This window comes from Sciurus vulgaris, assembly GCF_902686455.1.
Source record: "Sciurus vulgaris genome assembly, chromosome: 8".
NCBI lineage: Eukaryota > Metazoa > Chordata > Mammalia > Rodentia > Sciuridae > Sciurus > Sciurus vulgaris.
The window spans coordinates 77498838-77525901 of NC_136468.1; the positions used below are offsets into that span (position 1 = coordinate 77498838).

General features: G+C 34.4%; 1 protein-coding gene across 3 annotated transcripts in view; it reads right to left on the reverse strand.

The window, feature by feature from the left end:
• AGMO (alkylglycerol monooxygenase) overlaps positions 1-21408 on the reverse strand; it is a 196009-nt gene extending 174601 nt beyond the window's left edge. For 2 of the 3 annotated variants that reach the window (XM_079151906.1, XM_079151905.1), the window contains exons 1-4: positions 21389-21406; positions 20991-21272; positions 19446-19576; positions 10012-10163 (exon numbers count right to left, since the gene is read on the reverse strand). In XM_079151906.1, coding sequence (XP_079008032.1) covers positions 10012-10163; positions 19446-19576; positions 20991-21116 — 409 coding nt within the window. In that variant the 5' untranslated portion in view covers positions 21117-21272; positions 21389-21406. Of the gene's footprint in view, positions 1-10011; positions 10164-19445; positions 19577-20990; positions 21273-21388 lie in introns of all 3 variants that reach the window. The other variant, XM_079151907.1, reaches the window with a different exon arrangement.
• Between the last annotated feature and the right edge of the window lie 5656 nt (positions 21409-27064).

The window sequence follows — 27064 nt, forward strand, 5'->3', positions numbered from 1 at the left end:
ATCATACTCTGTTGGTGGGTGTGCAAATTAGTATAGCCACTGTGATAATCATTAAGACGTTTCCTCATAAGGTTAAAAATAGAACTACCATATAATCCAAGTTTTTTATCCTTTGGTATTTATTCAAAAAATTAATGTCAGCAAACTTTATAGGTACCTGTGTACCATGTTTATTGTAGCACAATTCACAATAGCCCAGTTAGTACTCCTTCTTGTTGTCTATCAACTGGTGAATGGATAAAGAAAATGGAGTTTTATTCAGCCATAAAGAAGAAAATTTTGTTATTTTCCAGAAAATGGATGGAATTGAAGATCACGCTTTTGAGTGAAATAGGTCAGAATCAACGAGAAAAATACCACATTTTTTCTCATATGTGAAAACTAGAGTGGGAAAATAAAAATTGAAAAAAAAGGAATGCTGTGAAAGTAGAAGGTAGACCTCTAAAGTAGATGAAGGGCATAAGGGGAGGGGGGATAAAAGGATGGGAGGTATTGGGGAGTGACATTGATCAAATTATGTATGTGTATACATATATATATTTATATTAATATATACGTACATGTGCCAAAATAGAACCCACCATGCTATATAAATAATATACAGAAATAAAATAGTTAATAAAATTACTTCAAAATGAGACCTTCCAGTGTTTCATGATTCAAGTATATTTTTAATACAAATCGAGTCATGGAATGAATTTATTATATTGAAAATACATTTTAAGTGAGATAATTATTAAACTAGATTAAGATACATGTATCATACAGATAGGAGAAATACTGTTTCATGAAATTATGTGCATGTGATAGGTATATTATAAAATTTGATTTCTATATTAATATATGAAAAGTTTCAAATAAATCTACTGAATCACAGAAATGGTTTTAAAACATATGTCACCTCAGGTCTCAACTCACTCTGAGTGATCTGTTTTTTGTAATTTTTTGCCCAGTGTTCCATATTCTGCCCACTCTGAACCACATCTTTGACACTCTACATTCCATGTAACCTTATTCTCCTCTGATTTGATTCTAGGTACAATGATCTTCTTGCATTTCCTCAAATGAGTCAATTGTACTTCTGCCTCAGATCATTTTTACTTTCTGGTCCTCTGCCTGGGCTTCCCTTTTCCCAAAACCACAGGACTCACTTTCTCAAAAAGCTTTAGTACTATGCTCAAATATCACTTCATCAGATAAGCATTCTGGACCATGCTGTATGAAATTAACACCCACACTAATCTAACACTATTTCTAATAACCTACTTTACTAATCTTATTGCACATATCATCTGGACATTGTAGCAGGAAACTTCACAGAACATTTTCATTTCTGAGGTTCACACATGTCTATACAAGTGAAGGTCACTCAGCAGGTCTTTGATGAATATTTGTTAAATGAATGAATGTCACTCCTTTCTTGAAAGTCCTCCAAATGACTTCACATTATACCCCAAATAAGTCTGTTAGAAGGTAGGTAGTGAGTCTGGGGATTGCTTTTCCAGTTTTATTGTGATCTGTCTATAGAAATCTGGTCCTCCTTAACTTCTTTTATTCAGTTCTGCATTGGTGTCCTCCACATATAATTTCTCAAGAGTACCAAACACATTTGCTTCTTAAACACTTTGCACCTGCAGGATTTTTTGACTAGAAAGCTCTTCCCTGATAACTGCATATGCTACTTTCTTTATTTCATTCCAGTTTCCACCAGATATCACCACCTCACTGAGGCCCAGTGGAGGTCTGGGCAGACCATAGGGACCATCACTCACAATTTTCAAAGCACACTTCACCACTTATCATCCTACTACAGCATACACGCCATATCAGGGGCTGCCTTCCCTCACCAGGATGTGATCTCATCATTCACTTGTTCACAGCAATACAAGACACCCTAATATATAATAGAGGCTCACTGAATCTCTTACTAATGACTGAGGCCTACTTTATAGGAATGTTCTGGGAACTAAAAGATAGAATGGGTCATGGTATTAATGTAAATCTCATAATCCAGTCCCTGATGCTATAATAAACATCAATTCAATATTAATAGTAACACACGTAGTATTTGCCATATATCAGTCACTTTTCTAAATTTTCCTCTTTTATACATCCTTGAAATTCTACTGTGTATATACTATTATTATTGTTATCATTGTATAGATGAGGAAACTAAGACATGCATTAACCTGCCCCAAATCTGAATTAATAAGTGGAATACTAGGAGTTCAATTCAGTTTACCTGACTACAGAATCTATGCTTTTTGCCTTCATATACCTTGCTTCTACAGTAATAATGATATTTGCCTTATTATTACTGTTACTAGCATCATCATTTCAGGAATATAATCTTTGAATAAAATCTCATTGGTTGTTATGCATATCTCTGGAGCATATTCAGAACTTTGGAAATTTAAAAATTGCTGACCACCAGAAAGACAGTTCATTTCATCAGTTTTACATTTCACTCATAACCATCTTCATATTTCTCATATCATTATTATAATCAATTTGTTGCATCTATGATCCACAGTTGAACAATCAGTGAGCACAATATCTGTCACTAAACAATTTATCTCAGGTGCCAAGAGTAGGGTTAGTATAACAGCAGTGGTCTTCAATATTCGTGGGAAAAGTAAGGCATGAATAAACGGATGTATCAAGGAAGTTTGTGACAGTAGAATGATGATTACTGTAGGAATCCTCACTTGGTGTACTCATTTAGCACTTCACATAGTAGCCTTTCTCATTGTGCTATTTTAACATGGCAACATTGAAATCAGTCACAATTATAGTTGTTTAATCCCAAGGTTATATGTGACATTGGAGCACTCAGCATCCAGAATCTCCAATGAGGTCTTAGAATTTTCACCAACTTGGGCTGGGGTTGTAGCTCAGTGGTGGAGTGCTTGCCTGGCATGTGTGAGGCACTGGGTTCGATTCTCAGCACCACATACAAATAAATGAATAAAATAAAGGTCTACTTTATTAAAAAAAAAAAAAGAAGAAGAAGAATTTTCACCAACTTGCCTTCCAGGTTCTCGTCATTCTTCCTACTAAGAAACATGACACCAATGTAAACCCTTGTTCTCTGAGTTAATTTCAATGACAGGGTCTATCCCATATTTAATGTTAAACATTTGCCAGCAGAAACACTTAAAATACATATGCACTAAAATATCACCATCGATTCCCCTTCGAAGGCTGTGTTTGAGGAGCTGAGAGAGACTGAGGGACTATGGGAGATGAAAGAAGAATAGCAGTAACTTAGGCCAAAACAGAGTGGACTTCGCCCTCAGTGATAAAACAAGAATGAAGTCATGAGACACTTTTTAAATAAAGCATCAGACATAATATATAACTGATAATCACAAAACTTCCAAAGTATATTCTGGCATCTTTTTAAAAAAAGAGCACAAGTGCAATGGAATATATATAATCTATTCTTCATTGTGAACCACAATCCTGACACCATCACAAGATAAAATAATTTCTAATCAACACATATGATTATTTTCTCCTTTTAAACTTTGATGGAAATAAGGATGATCTAAATTCAACTCAAATTACAAGTCAGAAAAGAACAGATGATGTAAAATTGAAGAAGTCACATACAGAGGCTCAATTAATTAACCCACAAAGAAGTTGTGACTAATTCCACAAAAACTGTGATCACTTGCTTTGTTTAAAAGTGAATTAAGGAATTAACTTGTCAGGTAAAAGTTTTGAAGTTTGAGAAGCTTTTATAGATTATTTTTATAAACATTATATAGATATAGGTTCCTATTTGGGAACTGAAAAATTGTTTTAAAGACTAAATGCATAATCAATGCCTCATAATGGACAAACACTTATTTGAGTAAATGTTAATTTTTTATCTTTTACAACATACTTGGATAATGACTGTGTCCAATTTAGAGTCAAATCAGAAGATAGTAATCACACCAACAATTTTATTAAGGAACCATTAGTATAAAGGATTATAACTAGAACAAAAGGTAGTTCAGTACTAAAAGAAGTAGAGGAGTATTATTGTGTTTCAGAAGTATCAAATGAAAAACAGAGGTGAAAGACCTCTACAATGAGAACTACAGAACACTAAAGAAAGAAATTAAAGAAAACTTTAGAAGATGGAAAGATCTCCCATGTTCTTGGATAGGCAGAATTAATACTGTCAAAATGGCCATACTACCTAAAGTGCTATACAGATTCAATGCAATTCCAATTAAAATCACAATGATGTACCTTACAGAAATAGAGCAAGCAATTATGAAATTCATCTGGAAAAATAAAAATCCCAGAATAGGTAAAGCAATCCTCAGTAGAAAGAGCAAAGCAGCGGGTATCGCAATACCAGATCTTCAACTCTACTACAAAGCAATAGTAACAAAAACGGCATGGTATTGGTACCAAAATAGACAGGTAGATCAATGGTACAGAATAGAGGACATGGACACAAACCCAAATAAATACAATTTTCTCATACTAGACAAAGGGGCCAAAAATATGCAATGGAGAAAAGATAGTCTCTTCAACAAATGGTGCTGGGAAAACTGGAAGACCATATGCAACAGAATGAAATTGAACCCCTATCTCTCACCCTGCACAAAACTCAACTCGAAATGGATCAAGGACCTCGGAATCAGACCAGAACCCTGCATCTTATAGAAGAAAAAGTAGGTCCAAACCTTCAACTTGTTGGCTTAGGATCAGACTTCCTTAAGAGGACTCCCATAGCACAAGAAATAAAAGCAAGAATCAACCACTGGGATAGATTCAAACTAAAAAGCTTTCTCTCAGCAAAGGAAACTATCAGTAATGTGAAGAGAGAGCCTACAGAGTAGGAGAATGTCTTTTTCACTCATACTTCAGATAGAGCGCTAATTTCCAGAATCTATAAAGAACTCAAAAATCTCTACACCAAGAATACAAATAATCCAATCAACAAATGGGCTAAGGAAATGAACAGACACTTCACAGAAGAAGATGTACAAGCAATCAACAGATAAATGAAAAAATGTTCAACATCTCTAGTAATAAGAGAAATGCAAATCAAAACTACCCTAAGATTTCATCTCACCCCAATTAGAATGTTGATTATCAAGAACACAAGCAACAAAAGTTGTTGGTGAGGATGTGGGGAAAAAGGTACACTCATACATTGCTGGTGGGGTTGCAAATTAGTGCAGCCACTCTGGAAAGCAGTATGGAGATTCCTCAGAAAGCTTGGAATGGAACCACCATTTGACCCAGCTCTCCCACTCCTTGGCCTATACTCAAAGGACTTAAAATCAGCATACTACAGAGATACAGCCACATCAATGTTCATTGCTGCTCAATTCACCATAGCCAGATTGTGGAACCAACCTAGGTGTCCTTCAATTGATGAATGGATAAAGAAACTGTGGTATATATATATATATATATATATATATACATATACATACATACACACAATGGAATATTACTCTGCCATGAAGAATGATAAAATGATGGCATTTGCAGGCAAATGGATGAAATTGGAGAATATCATGCTAAGTGAGATAAGCCAATCTCAAAAAACTAAAGGACAAATGATATCGCTGATAAGCAGATGAGGACATACAAAGGGGGGTGGGAGGTGTTAGTGTTAGGGTTTGGGTTACCGTTAGGGTTAGAGATAAGGAGGGTGGTAAGAATGGAGGAAGAAAGGACTGTATAGAGGGAAAAGAGGGGCGGGAGGGGTGGGGGGAAGGGAAAAAATAACAGAATGAATCAAACAACATTACCCTATGTAAATTCATGATTACACAAATGATATGACTTGACTCCATGTACAAATAGAGAAACAACATGTATCCCATTTGTTTACAATTAAAAAAAAGAAAAGAAAAGAAAAACAGAGTTACTGCCTACAAATTGAGGGAGAAAGAACAAGGCAAGTACTTGCAGATTTAGAAGAGCCTTTCCTCCTACCTGCCCCATGCACACACACACCACCATCACGTCTAAGACTTGAGTAACTCTGGAGAGGTTGTGACTACTATCATCAGAACTCTGGAAATACCAACAGGAAAATTGCTAGAGTATGTGGGTCCCAGAAAGTGGATGTGGTCCTTGAAAGGCAAAGAATCTTCACAGAGGATGTCACCTATGGTTGCACAGGAAGTGAATAGTACCCGGTTCCTTACACAACAGTATGTTGAACAACGGAGAAAAAGTAGCCCTCTGAAAAGTGGAAGCAAAATCCTGGCCTTATAGTATCTCTTCAACCCCTTAAATTGGCAAGGCCTAACTTCAGGTCAGCTGGCAAAGTAGAGGTGTCTACAGTGTCCAGCTCTGACAACACAAGGGAGGAATCAGAAGGGTAGATTTGAGAGGAATCAATACCTGGCGTGCTCGTACCTGCCCCATTCTTGAATGTGGAAACCGATACTGAAACAGACTAAAGATGGGGCCCCTCTAAACTTGAGAGCAGCTTCCTCATACAAAGAGTGAGACTGAAGAGTTGTCCCCACCCTGGCCTGAGAGATGCCAAGGAAGCTAAGAATGGGGACTTCCCTCTGCCCAGGCTGATCTAGCACAGGCTAACATAATCCGCATTTGTATATTGCCTGGCCTTTGATTCTGTAATTGTAACTATTTCTGTGGCCCCAGCCGGAGAAGCAATCTAGCTGCTTTCCCCCAGGTTGAACTAGTGGCAAAACATTTATTTATTTTTTTCCACATATCACATATTTCTTACGTGAGTAGACAGCTGAATCTAGTCAGCCAGGATCCTGGTAGTCCCTGAGTTAGGCTACAAGTCATAAAACAGGCACAAACTGTATCTGTTTAGGCTTACAGTCACAAATGATACTTTTTTTAAAAAAATTTTTACAGACTTCATTTTGATTCATTGTACACAAATGGGGTACATCATTTCATTTCTATGGTTGTGCATGATGTAGATTCCTCCCATTCATGTAATCTTACATAAACATGGGGTAATGATGTTTGTCTCATTCCACCATTTTTCATACCCACTCCCTCTCATTTCCCTCTACATAATCTAAAGTTCCTCCATTCTTCTCTCACCCCCCAATCATCCACTTATCAGGGAAAACATTCAGTCTTTGGTTTTTGGGGATTGGCTTATTCACTTAGCATGATATTCTACAATTCCATCCATTTATTTGCAAATGCCATAATATTATTCTTCTTTATGACTGAATAATATGCCATTGTGTATACATACCACAGTTTCTTTATCCATTTGTCTGTTGAAGGGCATCTACACACTCAATGAACTAATCCTACTCGGTATACACATGTAACCACCACCTAAGGCAAGAGATACTCTATTACCAACACTCTTGAGTCCTCATTCTTTTTTTTCCCCAGGAGTGATTATTCATTTTTAAATATCCCCTTAAAAATATTTACTGGTTCACTTACATATTTAATATAACTAATAGGAAGCACAAAGACAAATAACACACCATTATATAATGGAAGAATAAGCAAGCAAGAAGCTACTTTCAATTTAAGTCTTGTTTAACTTTATCATTCTATATTTCTAAAGTCATCAAAGCAATCCATCGAAATCCCTGTGCTACTCTTGCTTTTGTATGAGGTTGTGATAATTAACAATGTCTTTTTTATTCCAGAGAGAAAGGAATGAAGTATAAAGAACACACACATCTCCAAATATCCCTCTGTTTTTTTTTTTTTTTTCCCCATAGAGATAGAGACAAAGTTTAAATTTGTGAGTGTAAGTTCTTTTCCACTGCTATCAAACTAGCCCCTAATGGTATAAAACGTTACATGTATGCCATACAATAACAGCAACACAAACTGTCACAAAGCACCTGGTAATTATGTGGGTTACTAAATAATCCATATGCATGTGAAAACAGTATTTAAAGTATATAACATTTTTTCCTCAATTTTCATAGCACTTAACATGTTAACAAATGCAGAATGTTTTTATTTTATCATTTCATTGAGAGTAGTGGAAGGAAAGTTATATGATAAGTAGAAAAAGTTTCACTTTTTTTTCTTGCTATATTTTAAGATGACATTTGGATTTGGGAGCTGTTGAAACTTTTTCAGTTGAATAAATCTGATCAATTGTTCAGTTTGGGCTCAGTAATCCTTGAGGCTTACGAAATCTGATATTGCAAGATTTTCTTATCCTTTTGTATTTCTAGATTTCTAATAACCTATTTTAATATGTTTCATTATTATTTGCATGTAAAATTTAAAATCAACTATCATATAGAGGGCTGACAATTTAAGTACATAATTTTTCCTACTAGTTTTCCATTACAAGTCAAAAGTCTTTGAAATTATGATTAGGCTCCATAGCCTGAAGGTTGTGAGTGTTTTTCCAGAAGGTTTTCAATTTTTTTTTTTTTTTTTTTAGTGCCTGCCTCCTTCACTGGATTCAGTTCAAAATATTCTAATGGGAAGCATACTTTAAATAGCCTTGATTCCACATTTTTAATATGTTATTTTATTTTATTACTCTTCCCTAAGTAAGAGCACTTACAATCAACATATTTTTAAAAAGTTTTATATTTAGGGATATTTTGTTGGGTCTTTGTTTCCTGTCATAATGGGCTTTCAAAGACTAAGCAAATTTGCAGATTTTCCAAACAAACACATCTGTACAGGACAGTATGCTATTAGAAGGTTCCTGTTAAATAATACAATGTGAAGACTTTCTGGAGTACCCATTTGTTGCATAGAATATGAGGAAGATTGCCAATAAGTTTATTTTATGGAGAAAACTACTGCTTTGCAATAAAATACAAATAGATTACTACATAAGCCATTTTTATTCTTAACCCTGTTGTACTTGGGAGTCTCCCCTTGCATTTATACACAGGGAAATGATGTCAGGAGCTGACCTCTTATTTACAAAGACAAAGGTTCTTCCATGCAAAATTAATAACATTTTCTAGCTTACATTTACTTGGAATTGTTTCAGTGAATTAGCGCTTCTTATAATTTCATTAAATGCACATGTTTAAAGTACCTAAAAAATAATGTTATATTTAAGGTTCAGCAGCCTTAAGCATAACACTGGGCCACGCTCCTCCTATTTCCTTCTCCTTTCCTTGGGAAGGATATGTGGCTGCACGTACTCCTACGCACATAACCCTGATCCGGGTCTCTTCCTTCCATCTCCCATCTACTTTTTATTATTATTCCAGGTTTCTTCCTCTTCCTTCCTGCCTCCCCACCCACTCAATCCAACCACCCACTGGAATTTTGAGTTCTGTTCTTCAATAGTTTTGCAAAATTAGTACTTCCCCAAAGTTCCCCTCAGAACTGCTTTGGCATGCCTTCTTTCTCCTCAGAGACCACTTGCTCACCTTAGTTCTACAATCATCCTTAACTCCCACTTATCCCTATAGAAGTTCAGACCCAGACCTGGCCCTTGCTTTTCCATTTCCCTTTTTGAAGCAAAACATTTCTTTGGAAGGTATAGCTAAAAATCCCAAAAGGCAAAATCATTGAACCAGGGCAGTAAAAGGGCTTTGTATTAAATGAGAATTTTGGCGAAACTATAGTAACACTGAAGTGCGTTATGGTCAATGCCTAGCTGATTGCATTTTCATTCGTAATGTGGAAGTGCTGCCAAGAAATTGAATCAAGCTCGCTTTGACAGCACACATAACCTAGAATTCCATGCTGCAACACAGCTTTTCTAAGTGACTCCTCATAATTGAGAGTTTTGACATTCTGAGAAATTGTCTACAGTCTCTACGAAGTCTTCAGTAATAAAACAATGGAAGGCAACCCATTGCAAAATAATGCATAACCATCACTTTCTAAACTTTGTAAAACTTAGAATCATGAGGCAAATGTACTTGTAAAAATGTTTATCTTCTTATTGAAAAATGGCTTCAGATGGTCTCCATTTAAATTTTCAATCTTTATATTATGTATACTATTTTATTTATTTATTCAATAAATATTTACTGAATGACTACTATTTATCAAAAACAGCAGAAATTAAGAGAAAGTCTTATTTTCACTTACCATGGGCCATGCGATGGAACCAGTAATAGGCAAAGTCAACTCCTAAGAAGGTGAAATACCAAGTCCATGGAGAATCCCAAGGCAAACTGAAAAGCCTATAGTTCTCCCAGATATAAATGTAACTGGTCACTTCAATGCTCCTGAAAAATAGTCTGGAAAAGAAGATTCACAAGCAATGATTAGCCCCATTTTAGATACCCAATTATGCTAAAACATTTCAGAAAACATTTTCAATTAATGTATCATATGTAAAAGTTAAACTATTTCACTATTCTGCTTCGTCTTGCTCTTTCATCTCTTCTACGGGTTTACAACATGGTATCAAAATGATTCTCTTTATATCCTTCTGTTTCATAGCCACTGTGGATACTAGTTGTTTGTTCTCTAAATTTCAAGGAATTCAGGAGACCATTCCTTTTTTCATGTCCCTTAAAATAACTTTTTCATGGAACCTATACAAAATATACATGACAAAAACAATGTTCTTTGACTGTTATTTCTAAAGTTTAATGAAGAACACAGTAAACATGGCTCATAAAGGAAATATAAAAGGCAGAAAAATAGAGGGCATATTTTTAAGTCATCTGCAAATTGCCTGCTTCCTTCAAATATGTTGATTCATAAAATTTACATTCAGATTAAAATAGCTTCTTTCTAATTCTATTCTCTCTCCTCTCCTACCTCCTTCTTTTCTTTCACACATATTTCGTGTTTTGTAGATGTTGTACTTAGTATCATATATTGGATTTTTAAAACATTTCAATATCTCACTTAAGGAATAAAAGTTAGAGCTATCAGAATGTTAGAGAAATACAATATAAAGATATACAAATATAGTTAAAATAGATGCATACAACCACAGTTGAAATAATTGTTTTTAAAACTGAATAATAGACCATGCCTTGCCATCTATCAAATTTTTATTTAAATAACTTTCTAAAAACATAAATAAAATACATTAATTTCATATAGCATTTTAAATTTTTTTCTGTGATGAAATTTAAGATTGGATTCAATATAACTATTTGTTTTATTATCACTTTAATAAATTTGAGTGAATTGCCTTTTTGTTTTCTATTTATTATTAGAATATAGAATAATTATTCTATCTAATAAAGTTTAGTTATAAGCCACCAAAAAATTTGTTTTTCAACTTTCTGTGAAAATTCTTAAATATTATAATTTCAGATAAAAATTAAAGCATCAGATCAGATTACTATATTATTAAAATTCCTCATTTTAATCGTATTTTCCTTTATAGGTCTAGTTTCTATGAATTATGAATAAGATTCTTGAGTTCCATTATGATATGACTTTAATCATGATTTATCACCTTTTCTTTAAAATAAAACATATTCTTTGTTTCAAGTTATTATTATATAATCCGCAAAACAAATATTAGGCTACTTCACATTGGAATTAATATGCATAACTCATAAACGCCAAGTGCTTACCATTGTGACCAGAATTATACATTGTCATATGTTAAAACTCAATTTGAAATTTTAGATTACATAGCTGTAAGTTTTGTCCGAGTGAAGTCCTTAACTCAAAGGAATTGATCATCCTTAACACAATTTCAACCTGAGCCATGTCTGAATGCACAAGAATCCCGTTCTGGCCTTCCTTGAAACCCTTTCCTCATAAAGTCTTCCTGAGGGCAGACTTCTGCAGGTGTGTGATTCCTAGACCTGACCAGGTGTCCAACAGTGACTGTTTTTGAACATGTAGACAAGCAGAATTGTGACAAGACGTCTGGAGTGTCCATGCATGTGCCGTCCTCCATGGGGCAGGCCATACCCTGAGCCAGGGGTTCCCAATTGGTTTTGGAACTCTGGGGAAATCTAAGAACTGGAAATTTAATAACTGCCTTTCAAGTTTTTATCAAGGATATTTGTCAAGGTGAGGATTAGAAGAAATTTTATCTTAAAGGTTGTTAGTTTGGTTGGTATCTCCATGTAATACCAAGTCTATTGACATCTGTATGCTATTGACATTTGGTCAGGACAATTCTTTATTGTAAGACACTGTCTTCCACAAACATTTACTTCAACTGTGAAGTCTTAAAATTGCTCTCTATGGCAATTATCGGAGTATTACCCATATAAAATTCATGTTTTAGTCAACAAATTATAAATACTATCAACTTTATATGGTTCAACATGATATCCTCTAAAGCAGAGATTCTTAACCATGCAACCGTTGCCATTTAAGGCCAGATAATTCTTTGATAGGAGGGCTTGTTCTATGCATTATAGAATGTATGCCTTATCCCTGTTTTCTATTTGCTAGATTCATTAGCATCGTTTCCCACATCAGTTATGACAACCAAAAACATTTCCAGACATTGTCAAATGTTTCCTGGAGAGCAAAGTTGTCCACATCTCATAACCCGTGCTAAAAAACAATGAATCTAGACAGAAGACATTAAAAATTAAAACAGAAAATGCAACAGGAAGTTGAAATATCTACATATTGTTATGTACACTTCAGTACATGGGATCAAAGCAGATCCATCCATGGATTTATTCAATCATTCAAATAACTTATATTAGAAGCCCACTAAGTTTCAGGCACAGCATGAGACACAGGGTATGTTGTTGAACAGAGCAAAAAAATCACCTGCCTCATGAAGTTTCTCTTATGTATATCATTTACATTTTCTTCTATTTTCTTTGTGAGTTTCAAAAGCAACTAAAATAGGCATTAAGATACCAAGATCTAAATAAAAGAGGGTCCTTGAAAAACTTTTTTTTAAATAAAGTAAACAGAACCTGCTTGTAATTGAAATTATTTATTTCCTGTACAGGTGCCAGGTCTTGAGCAGTCACCCAATTTATTACTCTGTCAACTGACTTATTAGGGTTGACACAAATCTAGTTGAAATATGTCTGACATAGTATAGTCAAGTCTTTTTTTTCCCCACACTTTAGCATGGAACAAACTTTCTTCAATGTGAGGGAAGGAGGGGAGAAGTAGTGGGAGTTGTATTCCCTGCTTTCTATCAGCACAATGAATATGATATTGTTTCATTATTCACGTGAAAGAATAACCATGCAGTGCCCACAACTAAAGACAAGTCACCAAAGTGATACAGCTGGGAAATGATTATCAATCTCTGAAAAGTCCTTGATTGCAGGAAATAGCACCTACAGACTCAAAACTGTTCCCACCAGACCCTGAATCAAAGCCAAATCTCCTTCCTTTTTTCTTCCTAATTCCTCTACCCTCTTATCAACCCTGAAACCCTATGTATGACTCTGTACTCTGGAATTCAAGCTTCAACTCTCTAAACCCCTTCCTGTGAGAAAAGGCATAAAACATATGTGTATATACATAGTGAGCTTACTTTATCACACAAAGATGGAATATTGGGTAACACAGAGCCTTGAAATTACAAATACTAGATACCATTTATGCATTAAGTTTGGATGTGAGACCAAGAAAATGATGTGAATATAAAGAGACATTAGAATCCTCTAATCAGCACCCTATGTACAAACAAGCTCTTCTCCCATTGTTCTATTTCTTCATAGACTCCCCCAAATACAGGTGGTTTTGGATCAGAGATAAGTCTTTTTGCAAATGAAAGGTAACTCGCTTACTTCTCTAACTAGCGTGATGATTCTTTATGTGTTTTATAAAATATTTTTTCTCATTACTCAAAATTTGTCCTCTCAAAGTTCAGTTACTGTAAAAAACGAGTAAGGTATACATTTGTATTTAGTAAATACCTGTTTTTTTTCTTTTAAAAGTTCATTTATAATGTTGAGATTTAAAATATTCAGTAAGTTGAAATAAATATTATTTGGGAATGGAGAATTTTAAACTTCATTAGTTTTCAACGTCATCTCAGCCTGAATCTGCCTTTATCGCGAGTAGAAATGTGACATTGAACATATCATTCAGCTTTTCAGTATCTTGGGGTTTAATTTAGGATATGAGAACATTAGGATAAATGAACCCTAAAATTATCTAGCTGTCAGATACTCTCAAACTCTAAGAAAAACAAGTGAAATTTAATGTAATGTTCCCATTGTAAACAGTTAACATTTCAAAGCAACTCTGAGTAAGAACTGTTTCCAGACTCAAAGGCATCCAACAACTTATACTACTTAATAACTACGATTATAACTGTGTGTACTGTCTGATTTAGCCAGTTATACAAAAGTGATAGAAATTAGATATTCTTATTTCTAATAGCCTTGTTCTGTGAGCTAGATAATAAATGAATATTTAATGGGACCAATTAAAAAGATTCTTGAAAACACTAGTAATAAATAAGCATGAACAAATATTTTGAAATATATGTATATGTACATATAATTATATACATAGATTTTTCTGAGAAATTCCATTATATATTTATTCAAAATCTCTTAAAACTGACCCAAAAATTTGCACTGCTTGTCTGTAAAGCAGTCTGCCACTTTTGCTCCATCTAGTGGAATATTGATTTTTGCTCAGTAATAGTAAGATAGATAATAAAACTTCTACCTCCTGAAAACAGATAATATCTGTACTACAATTTCTTAGTGCTAAATTACATTTCTAAAATAGTTATAATATAATTTCTTTTTACAACAACCATAAAGTTATAATGTTTATAAACACAATGAGGTAAATTTTTGGAAAAAATAAATTTACTATATTCTTTACAGGAAAATGTATTACTTTATTGAATAATCTATGAAGACTGCATAGTGGTTAGTCTCACTGTAATCTTTAAAGTTACATAATTAATAACAAAGACAAAATCTTATATATAAGACTTGTAATGTAAAAGTTAAGAGGAAATAAGTTATTCTTCCCAGAAAATGTGACCAACAATTTTTTTAAAATAAAAATTTTCTTACAAGATGTTTTAAAAGTGTTTCAAATTATTTTCGGAATAAACATTTAATATTTATAATAAGTTCTTTTTCTTAACATTACATGAATCCACTTATCTCTGATCTTTTTTCAGTTTTATAATTTTTTAATTTATTCTAATTAGTTATACCTGACAGAATGCATTCTGACATGTCATACATAAATGGAGTACAACTTCTCATTCTTTTGGTTGTACATGATTGTAGAATTATTCCAGTCATATAATCATATATACACATACTTACCTCTGATTTAACAGTGAATACTGCTTGTTAACTTCATCATCCAAAATGATAAACACTCATTTGTTAAAGTCTGATGTTGCCAAATGTAGCACTGCCCCTGAAGCTAATGTGTAGTATAAAAACCCAGTACCCAATTTTTCTTTTTTTTCCAGCCCCACCCTAAAGAGTCTAAAGTATTTCAAAGTAGTTTAATTTCCTCCTCTTTAATTTTTTTTTTTTTTTTTTTTTTTTTTTGATGAACTGAAATGTTTTTGTCAGGAATGGAAAATTCCACAGCAAGCATGGCCAGTAAAAATGTGCATATGTATGGTTGAACACTGCAGAGCTAGTTCCATACTAAAAATTGGCCGTGACCCATATGTATTAAAAGTGGAGTGTCCCCAACTTATTTGAAAATTTACCTACTTAAATTATCCCTCCAACCTATTGCAATTTGATTTATAATCTGCTGTTTCAACAGAATAAATGAACCCTTTAAAAACAAACATACTGTAGATATTTATATCGGGAATAAAACTTCTCTGGGGAGGATGCAATTTATGGAAGCAGAAACATTGGAAGGAAGTAACAAATTGAGGTCCCACTTCTCTAATGAAGGATTGGAAATTGAGTTCTGTTTAAACAAGAAGGGAAAAAAAAAAGATGTGATTATTTTTTGCTTATTAACATTTAAGTCAGTAGCAAAATATGTCACGTTTTAGATAACATTTTTAAAAAAATAAATTTTGTATATATTTTGTTAGATCAAATTTAATTTTTATGGTCATAATTTACAAGTAATTAACAGAAAAGCAGATTATCTCCATGATAAATTACATTTAACTAGCATAAATAGGAATATCTATTTATAAGATCAGGACAAGATTCTGATTAGGAAGTTTGCCTACCGGGTTTCAGAAGAGCAAAACAGATGCAGGAATACCCAGAATCTGGTTCTTAGGACAGATGAACTTTTATTACAGATCATGGTCTGTCCGACAGGCTTGTAAACAAGACATAATCTTGTCCCTGGTTAATATTTTTCCTTATATAAATATTTGAAAGGTGCAGCATGTTTCTTTTTTATGCATGTGATAAGTAATCTATCAATCTTTAAGACACTTCAAGTTTTATGTAATCATTTAATTGAGATCTTCAAATAAACTTTGCTTTTCTTCAACGTCTGCATACAACATTTCCATTCCATGAATGGCAAAGAGGAAAAACGTTCATTTTGATTTCCACTTTTTTTGTCAGAAGCCACATGCCTACTTACAATTAATATCCAAAGCACAGTTCTTCACAAGTGAATTAAAAAATGGCATAGTATTTTTTTTTTTCTAGCAATCACATATTTTAAGGATGTGGCAAGCCCTTGTCACTAGCGTAGAAAATGAAATTAGTCCCTGGGAGGGGATACGATCACTGCTGTGTTAATCTAACCCTCAGCTGTTAATGATTTGCACAGGGATTCCCCTTGATGCTGTGGCTTCAGCTGAAATACTGTTGTAAGAGTTGATGTCAACTTCCCCTTCATATTTCTTTTTTTTTCCCCCTCTAAGAAAGGATTGAGTGGAGTGGATCCTGAGAATCAGCTTTCCATTTCTGGTTACACCTTTTCTTTGATAGCATAAGTATAAAAAAGAGAAGAAAGTATTTTTAAATTTCACTTGCAGATAATTTGCTTTCATCTATCTTTCAGGTAAAAGGTTATGGAAGATGAAATTCTTTGCAAAACAGAAAACTACCCATATTACTCTTTATACAGGGGGGGGGGGAAGGAGCACTTTGCTGTTCTTTTTTGAAATACAGCTATAGAAAATATTCGCCAAATTCAAGTTCATAACCTTTTACCTTTTCTTAAAAGGGCACTGGAGTTAACAGTTTGTGTTAGCTAAAGGAATGTTATGAGTAGTGCAGAAAGGAAGAGAACTTCATGTTCTATCCCTGAAGGACTGGTTTGTTTTGATTCCTTTCTTTCCTTCTGTTTCCTTATTCATTCTCTCTCTCTCTCTCTCTCTCTCTCTCTCTCTCTCTCTCTCTCTCTCTCAGGTGTAGAGGATGAAATTAGTGTTGTCCCTTTTTGTGTGTGTTTTCATAAAAGTATTTGATTCTTTTATAATTCAGTACCTTTTTAAGTCACACTGCTGAGCAGAAATATTGTACTAAGGATACAGTTTGTGCTTATAATAATTATAATGTTATGATAACAGAACAATCTAGTTTCATTTGCAGTGAAAGTCAAATTTGAAAAAGTAAAAGACATGCTGAATTCATTTACTTTGCTGACTCTCTATGCTCTTAAAATTTTTACTTAAAATCGGCAAAATATGTGATCTATAATTGCACCTGCTGGGTTCTTCTCAGTTATCAAGTGATTTTTATAGTTGATCAACCTTCTGGTTTCCAATAACCTGTACACTTAATTATTTTCAGAATGAACTATAGTAACAAATGGGTTTTCTTGTGAGGAGGCAGTGGTTCCTGAGGATTGAACCCAGGGGCATTTAACCACTGAGCCTCATCCCCAGCCCTTTTTACTTTTTTATTTTAAGACAGGATCTTGCTAAGTTGCTTGGGACCTCCCTAAATTGCTGAGACTGGCCATGAATTGCAATCCTCCTACCTTAGGCTCCCAAGTCACTGGGATTACAGGCATGCCACCACCATACCTGACACAAACTGAATTTTTTGAATAATTAGATCTACATACAAATCTATATATCCCTGAGTATATTGAACACATACATGTCCATTTCTGTTCCCAGGAGATATGTGTAATGGAAGAAATTGTCTATAATTTTAAATCCATTCTTAAAGTAAGCTGGGAAGCAACTACAAATAACTGGAGATTCTCTTCCTCTGATTCTAACTACAATCTGCAAGTGTACCAGTGATTTTTCAGTTATTATTAGTAATATTACTACCATACCTAAAAACCTACTTTTCTCAGAATAACACTTGAGAGATGTTTTAAGATTTAACTTCTATCTAGAGTGTATTATGAAATTATATGATGTCACTTCACCTTCTCTCAGATATATTAAAATTTTAATGTCATTTTAAAAAATCCACCTTAGTTTCCCACTGGGTGGTTCAGAGAAACATTCCAAAGCAATGAGCACTGGTCAGAAGTAAAGGTCTTAAAGCAGTAAAAGAAGCGAGGCCTGGGAAGCTGAAATGTGAGCATTCCTCAGCAGCCCGGAGTACAGATTTCTGAGGACCTCTGCTTCTTTAATTAATCCTTATGCAAAGAAGATGCCCTCCATTCTCTGGGTTTTCCCTTAAAACATCATATTTTACTCTTTCTAAAACAGCAGGGCATTTATTGTTTACTACTACTTACTCCCTTCATTTTCCAATTATCATCAACATAACACACTAAGAATATTATTTTCTAAACTTTACCGCATACCAGGCACCATGCCAGGCATCTGAAATAAACTATGAGATAAGTACACCTCTTGTTCCCAAGTTGTATGCAAGTGATCAGGGAGGGTGGAAGGAAAACAGGTGAACATCATGCCAAGCCATGATCCTGTACCTGAGGTGAGCACAGGAGTTCATGGGAGCAACCTGGGGTGAGCATGAGAAACCACGGGACAACAGTGAAGTGCTGCCTAACAGAGAATTGGAAAAGAGACGAGGCTTGCTCAGAAGAGTGCATTTGGTTAGACCTAAGAAATGGCTTAGAAGTGGCCACATGGATGGCTTTGCAGGCAAAACAAAGCACCTGTGGTATGCAGGCAAAACCAAACAGCAAAGCATGACAGAATAAAGATGACAAAGAGACAGAAAAGCAGAGGAATCAAAAGCAAGGCTAGAGAGAGAAAGCCCTCCATTTAGGATTTTTATTTTGTTCTCAAAGCAATTTAGAACCAGCGAAGCATTTCTACTGGATCCAGATGATAGACATGTTTGGCTGCCAATGGGGTCATACTAGAGGTAGGACTAGAAGACTTTTGTAATAATCCAGAGACTTAAGTGACTTCCTGGGAAATGTTTGCAGCTCAGGAAGCTATCTATGAAATTAGGCTAGAGCAAAATAAAATTTTCAATAGAAAATTAGACTATAACTCATTAAGGCAAGTGAAGGACTCACTTTAGGCAAAGACAAGAAACTCAGTAATCAAGATAAATAATATTTTTTTAAATGCCAAAACAAAACAAAACAATGATGAACAAAATGGCAAAAATGTAAACAATGACAAAAACTGAATCATTTGGGGAAATACATGGAAATAAGCAAGTTCCTTCCTCTACACACTTGGAGGTGTTCAGTTTTGTTGTTGTTGTTGTTTGTTTTTTCATTCATTGTTGCTAAACCATCTAACTCACCTTGGAAGCCGAGACAGAATACCAGCCGACAAGGATGTTAAAGCATCATCCAAGCGACTTGGTGGCTTCCCTTTGCAAATCCAGCTGATGACCAGTTCAAGCAGCATCAAGGAAATGAAAAATGGAGTTGCCTGCAAAGGAAATTGCAAAAAAGAGAGGTTGTTGTGTTCCATATGAAATTCTTCTATATTTTCTAATTATTCCTTCCATAATTAGGAGACCCAGCAGGAGACATACATGCACCTATCCTAGAGAATCTTTTCCCATTTGATAGGCAAACAGATCTATCATATGTGTAATTAAATTCTAACATCAAACTTGAAAATGAAATAATATAACCGTAGACATAACCACAATAATTGTGCCAGGAAAATAACAAAAGTAGGAAGGACAGATACTGAGTTCCAGAAAATACCTTTAAAATAAGTTAAATAATTGAAAATTTATCATATACTTGTGACTAGACTCACATTAAGAAGATTTCCTTAAGAATGAACTCAATTCTAGTTTCTTATGTTAGAAATACTAGAATGATGAAATTGAAAGAGCAGAATACTTTTCTTCTGAGAGCCTCAGAGAAGTAATTTCCCATTTCTGTTCAAAACTCCATCAAAGTTTCATACATTCAGTTTTAATATTATTTTATGCAATAATAATATTTTATTTTGTTTTATTTTATGCCATTAAGGCAGTACTATTGATGAATAAATATTGGATTAGGTTTGACATTATAATATAAAGACTTATGAAGATGAGTAACACAAATTTCTTTAAAAATGAAAAAGGAAAAGCAATACCAAATTTTGAAAACAATATGGGTTTCACTTATTTGGAAGTTGATCATGAGTTGTGAAGTTTTCTGAACTGAACTCTGGAGAACATACTCTCTGATGTCATTTTTTTTTTTTTTTTTTTTTTCTATTCCTGGCCTAAACTAGCAAGTGTTGCAGGAACAACTTGACACGGTGGGGAACTTCAGTATTCAAGTTCTAATTCTGGATATTTCCACTTCCAATCATAGCCAGGAACCAAAAGTGGAAAGTGCCTCTGAACGCTTGAGAGTTTCAAAGAAAACTTGGTTTAAGTTCAAATCTAGGAAGTCAGAGTTGGACTGAGTCAAGCTGCATATCCTTCATTCTGCAAAATTCTACCAAGTTGAAGAGGAAATTCTTTTCTGGAGGTGGTGGACAAGTTAAACATTTTAAAATAAAATTGTTACAAAGTTTATTGATGTGGTGCAACTATTTGACACTAAGTTTCCAACCGCTAAAAGTGCAATGCCATGTTGTCCAGGAAAACTTTTAAATTTTTTATCATATTCTAGAATGACATATAAAGAAGGGGAATTTAGAGACAAAAATGGATATTGTATGAAAATCCAATTCAAGTAGAAATTCCTCTTTTTCTTTATGCCTTTAAGAAATTGAATTATTTTTATTAGAACATAATAACTTGAAGAATGAAAGTGAATGAATCCCCAGGCTTATGTTGACCTTACTTCTTATTAAGAAAAGAGTAATTTTGCCTCTTTCAGCATAGTCTCACCTTTTTAACGTAATCAGGCACCTCTTCTGGAGTTTGGAATGAAGTTTCATTGGGCTTCATCATGTAAAACATCATGCGAACACCCTGGGAAACGGAAACATCCTGTTGGACTTCTGGGTTCTTCATTCCTGCCCTCCTCTGATTCCCAGCTGGAGAGTATTTGTGATTCAGTGGTTGAAGCCAGAGGCTGAACAAAGAGGTCGAGATGTGCAGCACAGCACAAGGCTCTGTCAGGAACAGCTAGAGACAAAGCTCCATAGAAAGTCCAGCCAGCAGCAGACTCTGTGCAGACAGCAAAAACAAGAATCAAGAACAAGTTCAGAGTTCAGTGGGCACCATCCCAGAAAGGGCATATGGGGGAGGAAAGGGAGGACTTGTCCCCCAAATCAAAGACTCACACTGCAGTTTGACTGTAGCCAGAATAACTGAATACCAAAAAACAGAAAAGATTAAAAACAAAAAAAATCAAAAACCAAAAGCAAATTGTGCCTTAGAAAGGAAAAGCCAATAGGGAGAGATGATGAAGGATGAAAGTTCACTCCGGAAAAGTGCACAGAAGTTCAAAAGTCAGAGCTTATCAGGAAAATTAGGTTGTTTTTCTTCCTGGTTTTGAAACTCAAAATGTGTTTGAATCTGTAGCCTCTTCAAAGAATTCTATATCATGGAGGGTCAGGGTGTTCGACTTAATGAAAGCTTCAAAGTCAGTAAGCACTGAATTTAGGCTTATTATTGCCTACATATTTCTGAATCTTAATCATGTTAACTTTCGAATGTTTGCAACCCAATATAGGAGCATTTGGCTTACTGTATAATCTACTTCGCTTAAAAGAAACTTGGTTCATATTGGCTTCTCTACTCTCCTTAGCACTTATGGGGACTCCCTTACTAACGAAGCTGCCAGCTGTTTCTGTGAAACAGAGGTCTTCTAGAAAACACTTAAGTGATTGTAGCCTTTAGGTAGACTAGAGGGTAATTAATTGGCTGCATCTCCAGTGAATGTGAAGTGCTTGCCAGAACAGCCACAACCTTTTACCTCAAAGAGCTGTGATAACCTTTAACTACATCTCATCTTTGAAACAGTAACTTAATGAAGTTATTAATACATGATCATGTTAAAAAATAGAAACCATACATAAGCGATAAAATAAATTAACATTCAGACACTATTAACATTTTAGTACATATAATAGTCAGTTCTGCTACAATATCACATGTTTTCTCCTAAAAATCACCATACTATAAAAAAAAAGTATGCAATACAAATCACAGGACTCATGAGAAAAATAAGATTATGGTACGATAACCAAAAACTTTATAATTACCCACAAGAAAAAAATATTAGCACATAATAAAAATAGTAGCACATTTTTACACATTGCATAGTAAAGACACCATAAGTACTACAATAAATATAGTGTTTGCATTGAAATAGTCCTGAAATTTGTGAAAGTGGACTGTGCAAGCAAGAATTATTATGATATGTTGGAAGAAGTATTATCTGTAGTCAGATAGAAAATTATAACCTCATGTATGTATATGTGGATGTCATGGTTCACGATAACATAAGTGAGCTGAGGACAATGGAAGAAGTATAAGAGAAGTGTGTGCTTATGTGTGTTCATGAGCTCACAATTTGTGCAGTCCTAAACCATGTGGGTTTTCAGTTCAGCATAAGGGTGTAGTTTTAAAAATTCACCTGATGTTTTTCACTGACAAAACTACAAATCAGCGAAGATGGCATGCTCAAATTCTCTAATCATGTTGTAACAGATTATCATTTCAAGGCAAGTGCTGTAGCAGAATTATCTTTGCTTTCAGACAGTTCTCCTTACAAATTGATACATACTTTTTTACCTGTTCTTAATTTTATTTTGTGAAATTACAAATGATAAGAGAAAAAAATCCAAACAACATAGTTATAATTAGAGTAAAATTTACAGCATCCCTTCCTGCAATTTGCACATCTCTCTCTTCCTAACCTCCCCACTTAGTAGCTATTCTGCCATACCATTTTTTCCTCTACAAGAGTAGTTATGATAATTATATAAATGTATTTAGACATACACAGGTGGTTTGATTTTTGTAATGGACTATATTAGCATATCAGCTTTCCTTCTTGGAGTCAACAACTCATGAGGAACATTCTTTCTTCCATTCAATATGTGTTTATATAGTATGCTTTTTAAATGTTTTAAAACTAAAGGCTGAAAGAAGTGTGTGTGTGTGTGTGTGTGTGTGCGTGTGTGTACATGTGTATAACAAGATCAATAATTTAAATATTCAGTGTTTAAGAAATTTAACATGAAGAATTTGTTATGGAGATGACAGAAGAAATAAAAAGCCAAGCTGGAATAAAGGGGTAATCTAAGGATTGATATCATTAGAAAGTAACTAACATCATTAAGCTCTAGGGACAAAGGAAAAGATCATATTATTAGAACCCAGCATTTGAGAAGACTCAGGGAACATTGGAAACACAGGGGTTGTCTAGCAGGCCCAATTACATCATTTTAAAAAAAACTTCTTTCCAAAACACTCTCTCAGTTCCTCTTTTTTGACTATTTTTTTTTTTTTCCATATAGCCTCATGTTTTCTTTTAGAGTGTTTACAGGATTTGGTTGCTATTCCTTCAATTGTCTGAAATTTGGTTTTGTATGTTGTGTGGTTATTTCACCTTCTCCATTGCCCTGGTGGATCACAGTTCTCCCCACGCCATCAGTTAGCAGATATTTTCACATTCCACTTCCACATACCTTGGCTATTTCCCGGTTCTCCACTCAGTTCCACTGACATATTTATCTATACTTGTGTGCTAGTACCATGATATCTTAATTACTGTACCATCATCATAAATTCTGGTAACTTGCAGAAAAATTTCTTATTCATGAATTTTATTTTTCAAAACTTATAAACTATTTTGGCATATTTGCTGGAAGGGATCTATTTAAACTATTAGCAAGAATCCTTTTGGCAGTTTAACTGGATATAATTTAAATTTATGAACTAATTTGGGAAGATTGACATCATAGGCAATCAATAAATTTGCTTTGAACAAATCAACAAAAATACACTCTACAATCGTTCAAACTTCATTCTCTATCCAAATTATATCAAGGTTCACTACCAATCTTTTTATTCCTTACCATCTTCATGCTGACCCAGATCACAAATTGTTTTTTTTTTTTTCTCAGAAGGTTACATATATAATTGCATATTTTACTTTAACTTTGGCATATCAAAATATGTGAAAACAGCCCAACTAGATATGAAATCTCTGGTTGGAATTTAATTCTCTCAAAATTCAATAAAGCACTCAAAGATGGACAGAAGAGAGGGTTAACTTATACCAAGGACAGAAATAGAAACCCCAGGGTATCCAGATGTAATTCTGTGCACATATTTCTGTTACATCTTTCCAGAGCTTTCTAGTCACTGGAATATTACTGAGTGTCTTTTGTTTTAAATCTGATTAAAGTGGAATAACTTGGAAGAAACTGATATGAATGACAAACATCCCATGAGAATGTAAGACATGAAAAGCATTTATTCACAATATTCTTATTTGTTAATAAATCAACACACACACACACACACACACACACGAAAAAGAAAACATGAGAAGTTTTTTGTATTGAAGTGACATTTAAAAATTGATTAAAAATCTCTGGCAATACTGTTCAATTTGGAGAGAAATAGCACATAGTACTTTGAATAGGGAAAGTTTAATATGAAGAATGATCAACTTTAACAGAGAATTGGAGTAATGAGGGAATGATCATTAAAAATTAGGGGACAGAAATCTGTGGAATTTTTTTTTCCCAGGAAAAGATTATGGGAATATCAGATATAAGGAGCAAATATACCCTCAGGGCTGGACTAAGAGAACTTGCTTGAACTTTCAGTACTTTGGGCTGAAAAAGAACAGAAAAAGCTACTCACCAGGGATGTCTGATCTGAAGCTTTTCCTTACAACATTCCCTGAGGAATCAGGCAAAGTTGTTTCCTGCCCTGCTTTGCAAGAACCGCACTGGAGAACCCACCCATGTCGCAAGACCCCTACCAGTAAGCAGAAAGCAACAGGGGATGAAAAGCTCTTCTTTCAAAAATGATTGTCCACAGCCCACTCCTGACAAAGGTTGACATCATGCCAGCTAGCAAAGAAAAATATTTAAAAGAGCCATTTCCATTTCATGAATCCAGCAACCAAGTGTGAATATGGAGATGAGAGACAATAAATCTGTAACTAGAGCAAGACATCACTCTTTAGTATTTATAAAAAGACTTCATCATATTATGGGAAAACTGGGAGATGTCACCGTATGAGAAGAAGTGTGGGATAATCTCCATCGTTAGAGATCTGTATTTTCTTTTGGCATTTAACATGTCAGATCAATTTTAATTCTGAGTTCAGTTTGACTTCTTATTTTTCCTGTTACAAAGTTTTGCATCCTGAATGCTTGTAGAATATTTTTGTGCCTTTGAATTTAAGCAATTTTAAGGTTTTTGTTCTTGTTGTTATTGTTTTTGTTTTGGTAGAATATCTTGGGAAGATAAACTCACTTAAAGATAAAATTCAAAACTTCCTTTGCTTTACAAAAATGTTCAATGCTATCTTTGTAACATCCCATCTTCCATACCTACCATATGGTCTCTGTCCATTTTCATTTTCTTTCTGTATTCTATTATTCTCTGATTTCTTCAAGCCTACTTTTTGAATCCACTTGAAATTCTGCAATTACATTATTTTTAAAAAATTTCTTTCCAAGACACTCTCTCAGTTCCTCTTTTTTGGCTATTTCTTTTCATATAGCCTCGTTTTTCCTAAATTTGCTTCCTGCTCAACTTCTTCCATTGCATAAAATAGTTTTTATTCGGTTTTCAGGGTTAATACTCAGAAACATCTCTTTCAGATTCTTTTGTCAGGTTCCTTTCCTTGGGTCACTCCCATTTTTTTTTTTCTGTGAACCAATATAGGTCTTTAAATTTTTTTTTTTTCTTTCAGAAAATACATTGATGAATACACTTTGGGTTCCTTTCACACAGATATGACACTCTGGAGGGTAGGTTTATCTTCTCAGTTGAACCTGTGAGGGTGGTGGAGGGAGTTAGGTTATAAGCATGTCCAGTTATCTCTGCAGACCTTTTCAGTGAGTTGGGATTGCTGTGATAGAGGACACCTTTCCTGTTCTTGGTTTTGTTCTCCTTGGCCCTACTTCAGACATTAAAACAACAACAATGACAACAAAACAAAAACTTGTAGTTTCTACTTATCAGGCTGACAAATAGCCACAACATATTGTGTGGGTAGGAGGCACTCAGTAAAAATATTTTGCTTTTGCTTTTGAACAATTTGGAAATGGAGACAAATGAGAATTTATTTAAGGAAGACAAAATACTTGGGCTTTCTTATAATTATAATTCTTATAAAAATCCCTGTAAATTCCTCCACCCTACCTGACCCTCTCTTCTTGTGTTGTCATTGGCCCTGAAGACCAAAGTGACCACAATTAGAGAGGCTCAGTCTCAGCTGTCATCCCAACCATATGTGGGTGCAGGGTTCATCCTCTGCAGCAGAGAAAGAAAACTGCTCTTGAGAAACTGAGTTAGAGAAGAGTCTTGATGAGTGGGTGTTTCTCTGCTCAGTCTTACAAATAGGGTGAATCTTTAAGAAGCAAGACTGTCACTGTCTTTTGGTGCTGCTATTTTTCCAAACTTTACTTCTCCAAATGAGGGAATATTTGTTTGTTTTACTCTAAAACTGATAAAATTCTTTCCCTCCTGCTGTGTCCTCCTTTTTTGTCTTTTGAATCTCCGAGAATTATACTAGGCACCTGTTCTTACATTACCCTTTTAAAAAGTTTGTTTATATTTCTAAGATTATGAACATAACATATGCTAACTGTAGACATAGAGAAAATGAAGATGTTTAAGAAAAAGTAAGCCATCATAACTATACTAATCAGACTATTGCCTCATCCATATTTTAATGAGCATCTTATGTTTAAGTTCCTGATTTCAGGCACATTATTTACCTAGATCAGTTCACATCCTACAAATAATTTGAGTTCCAGTAT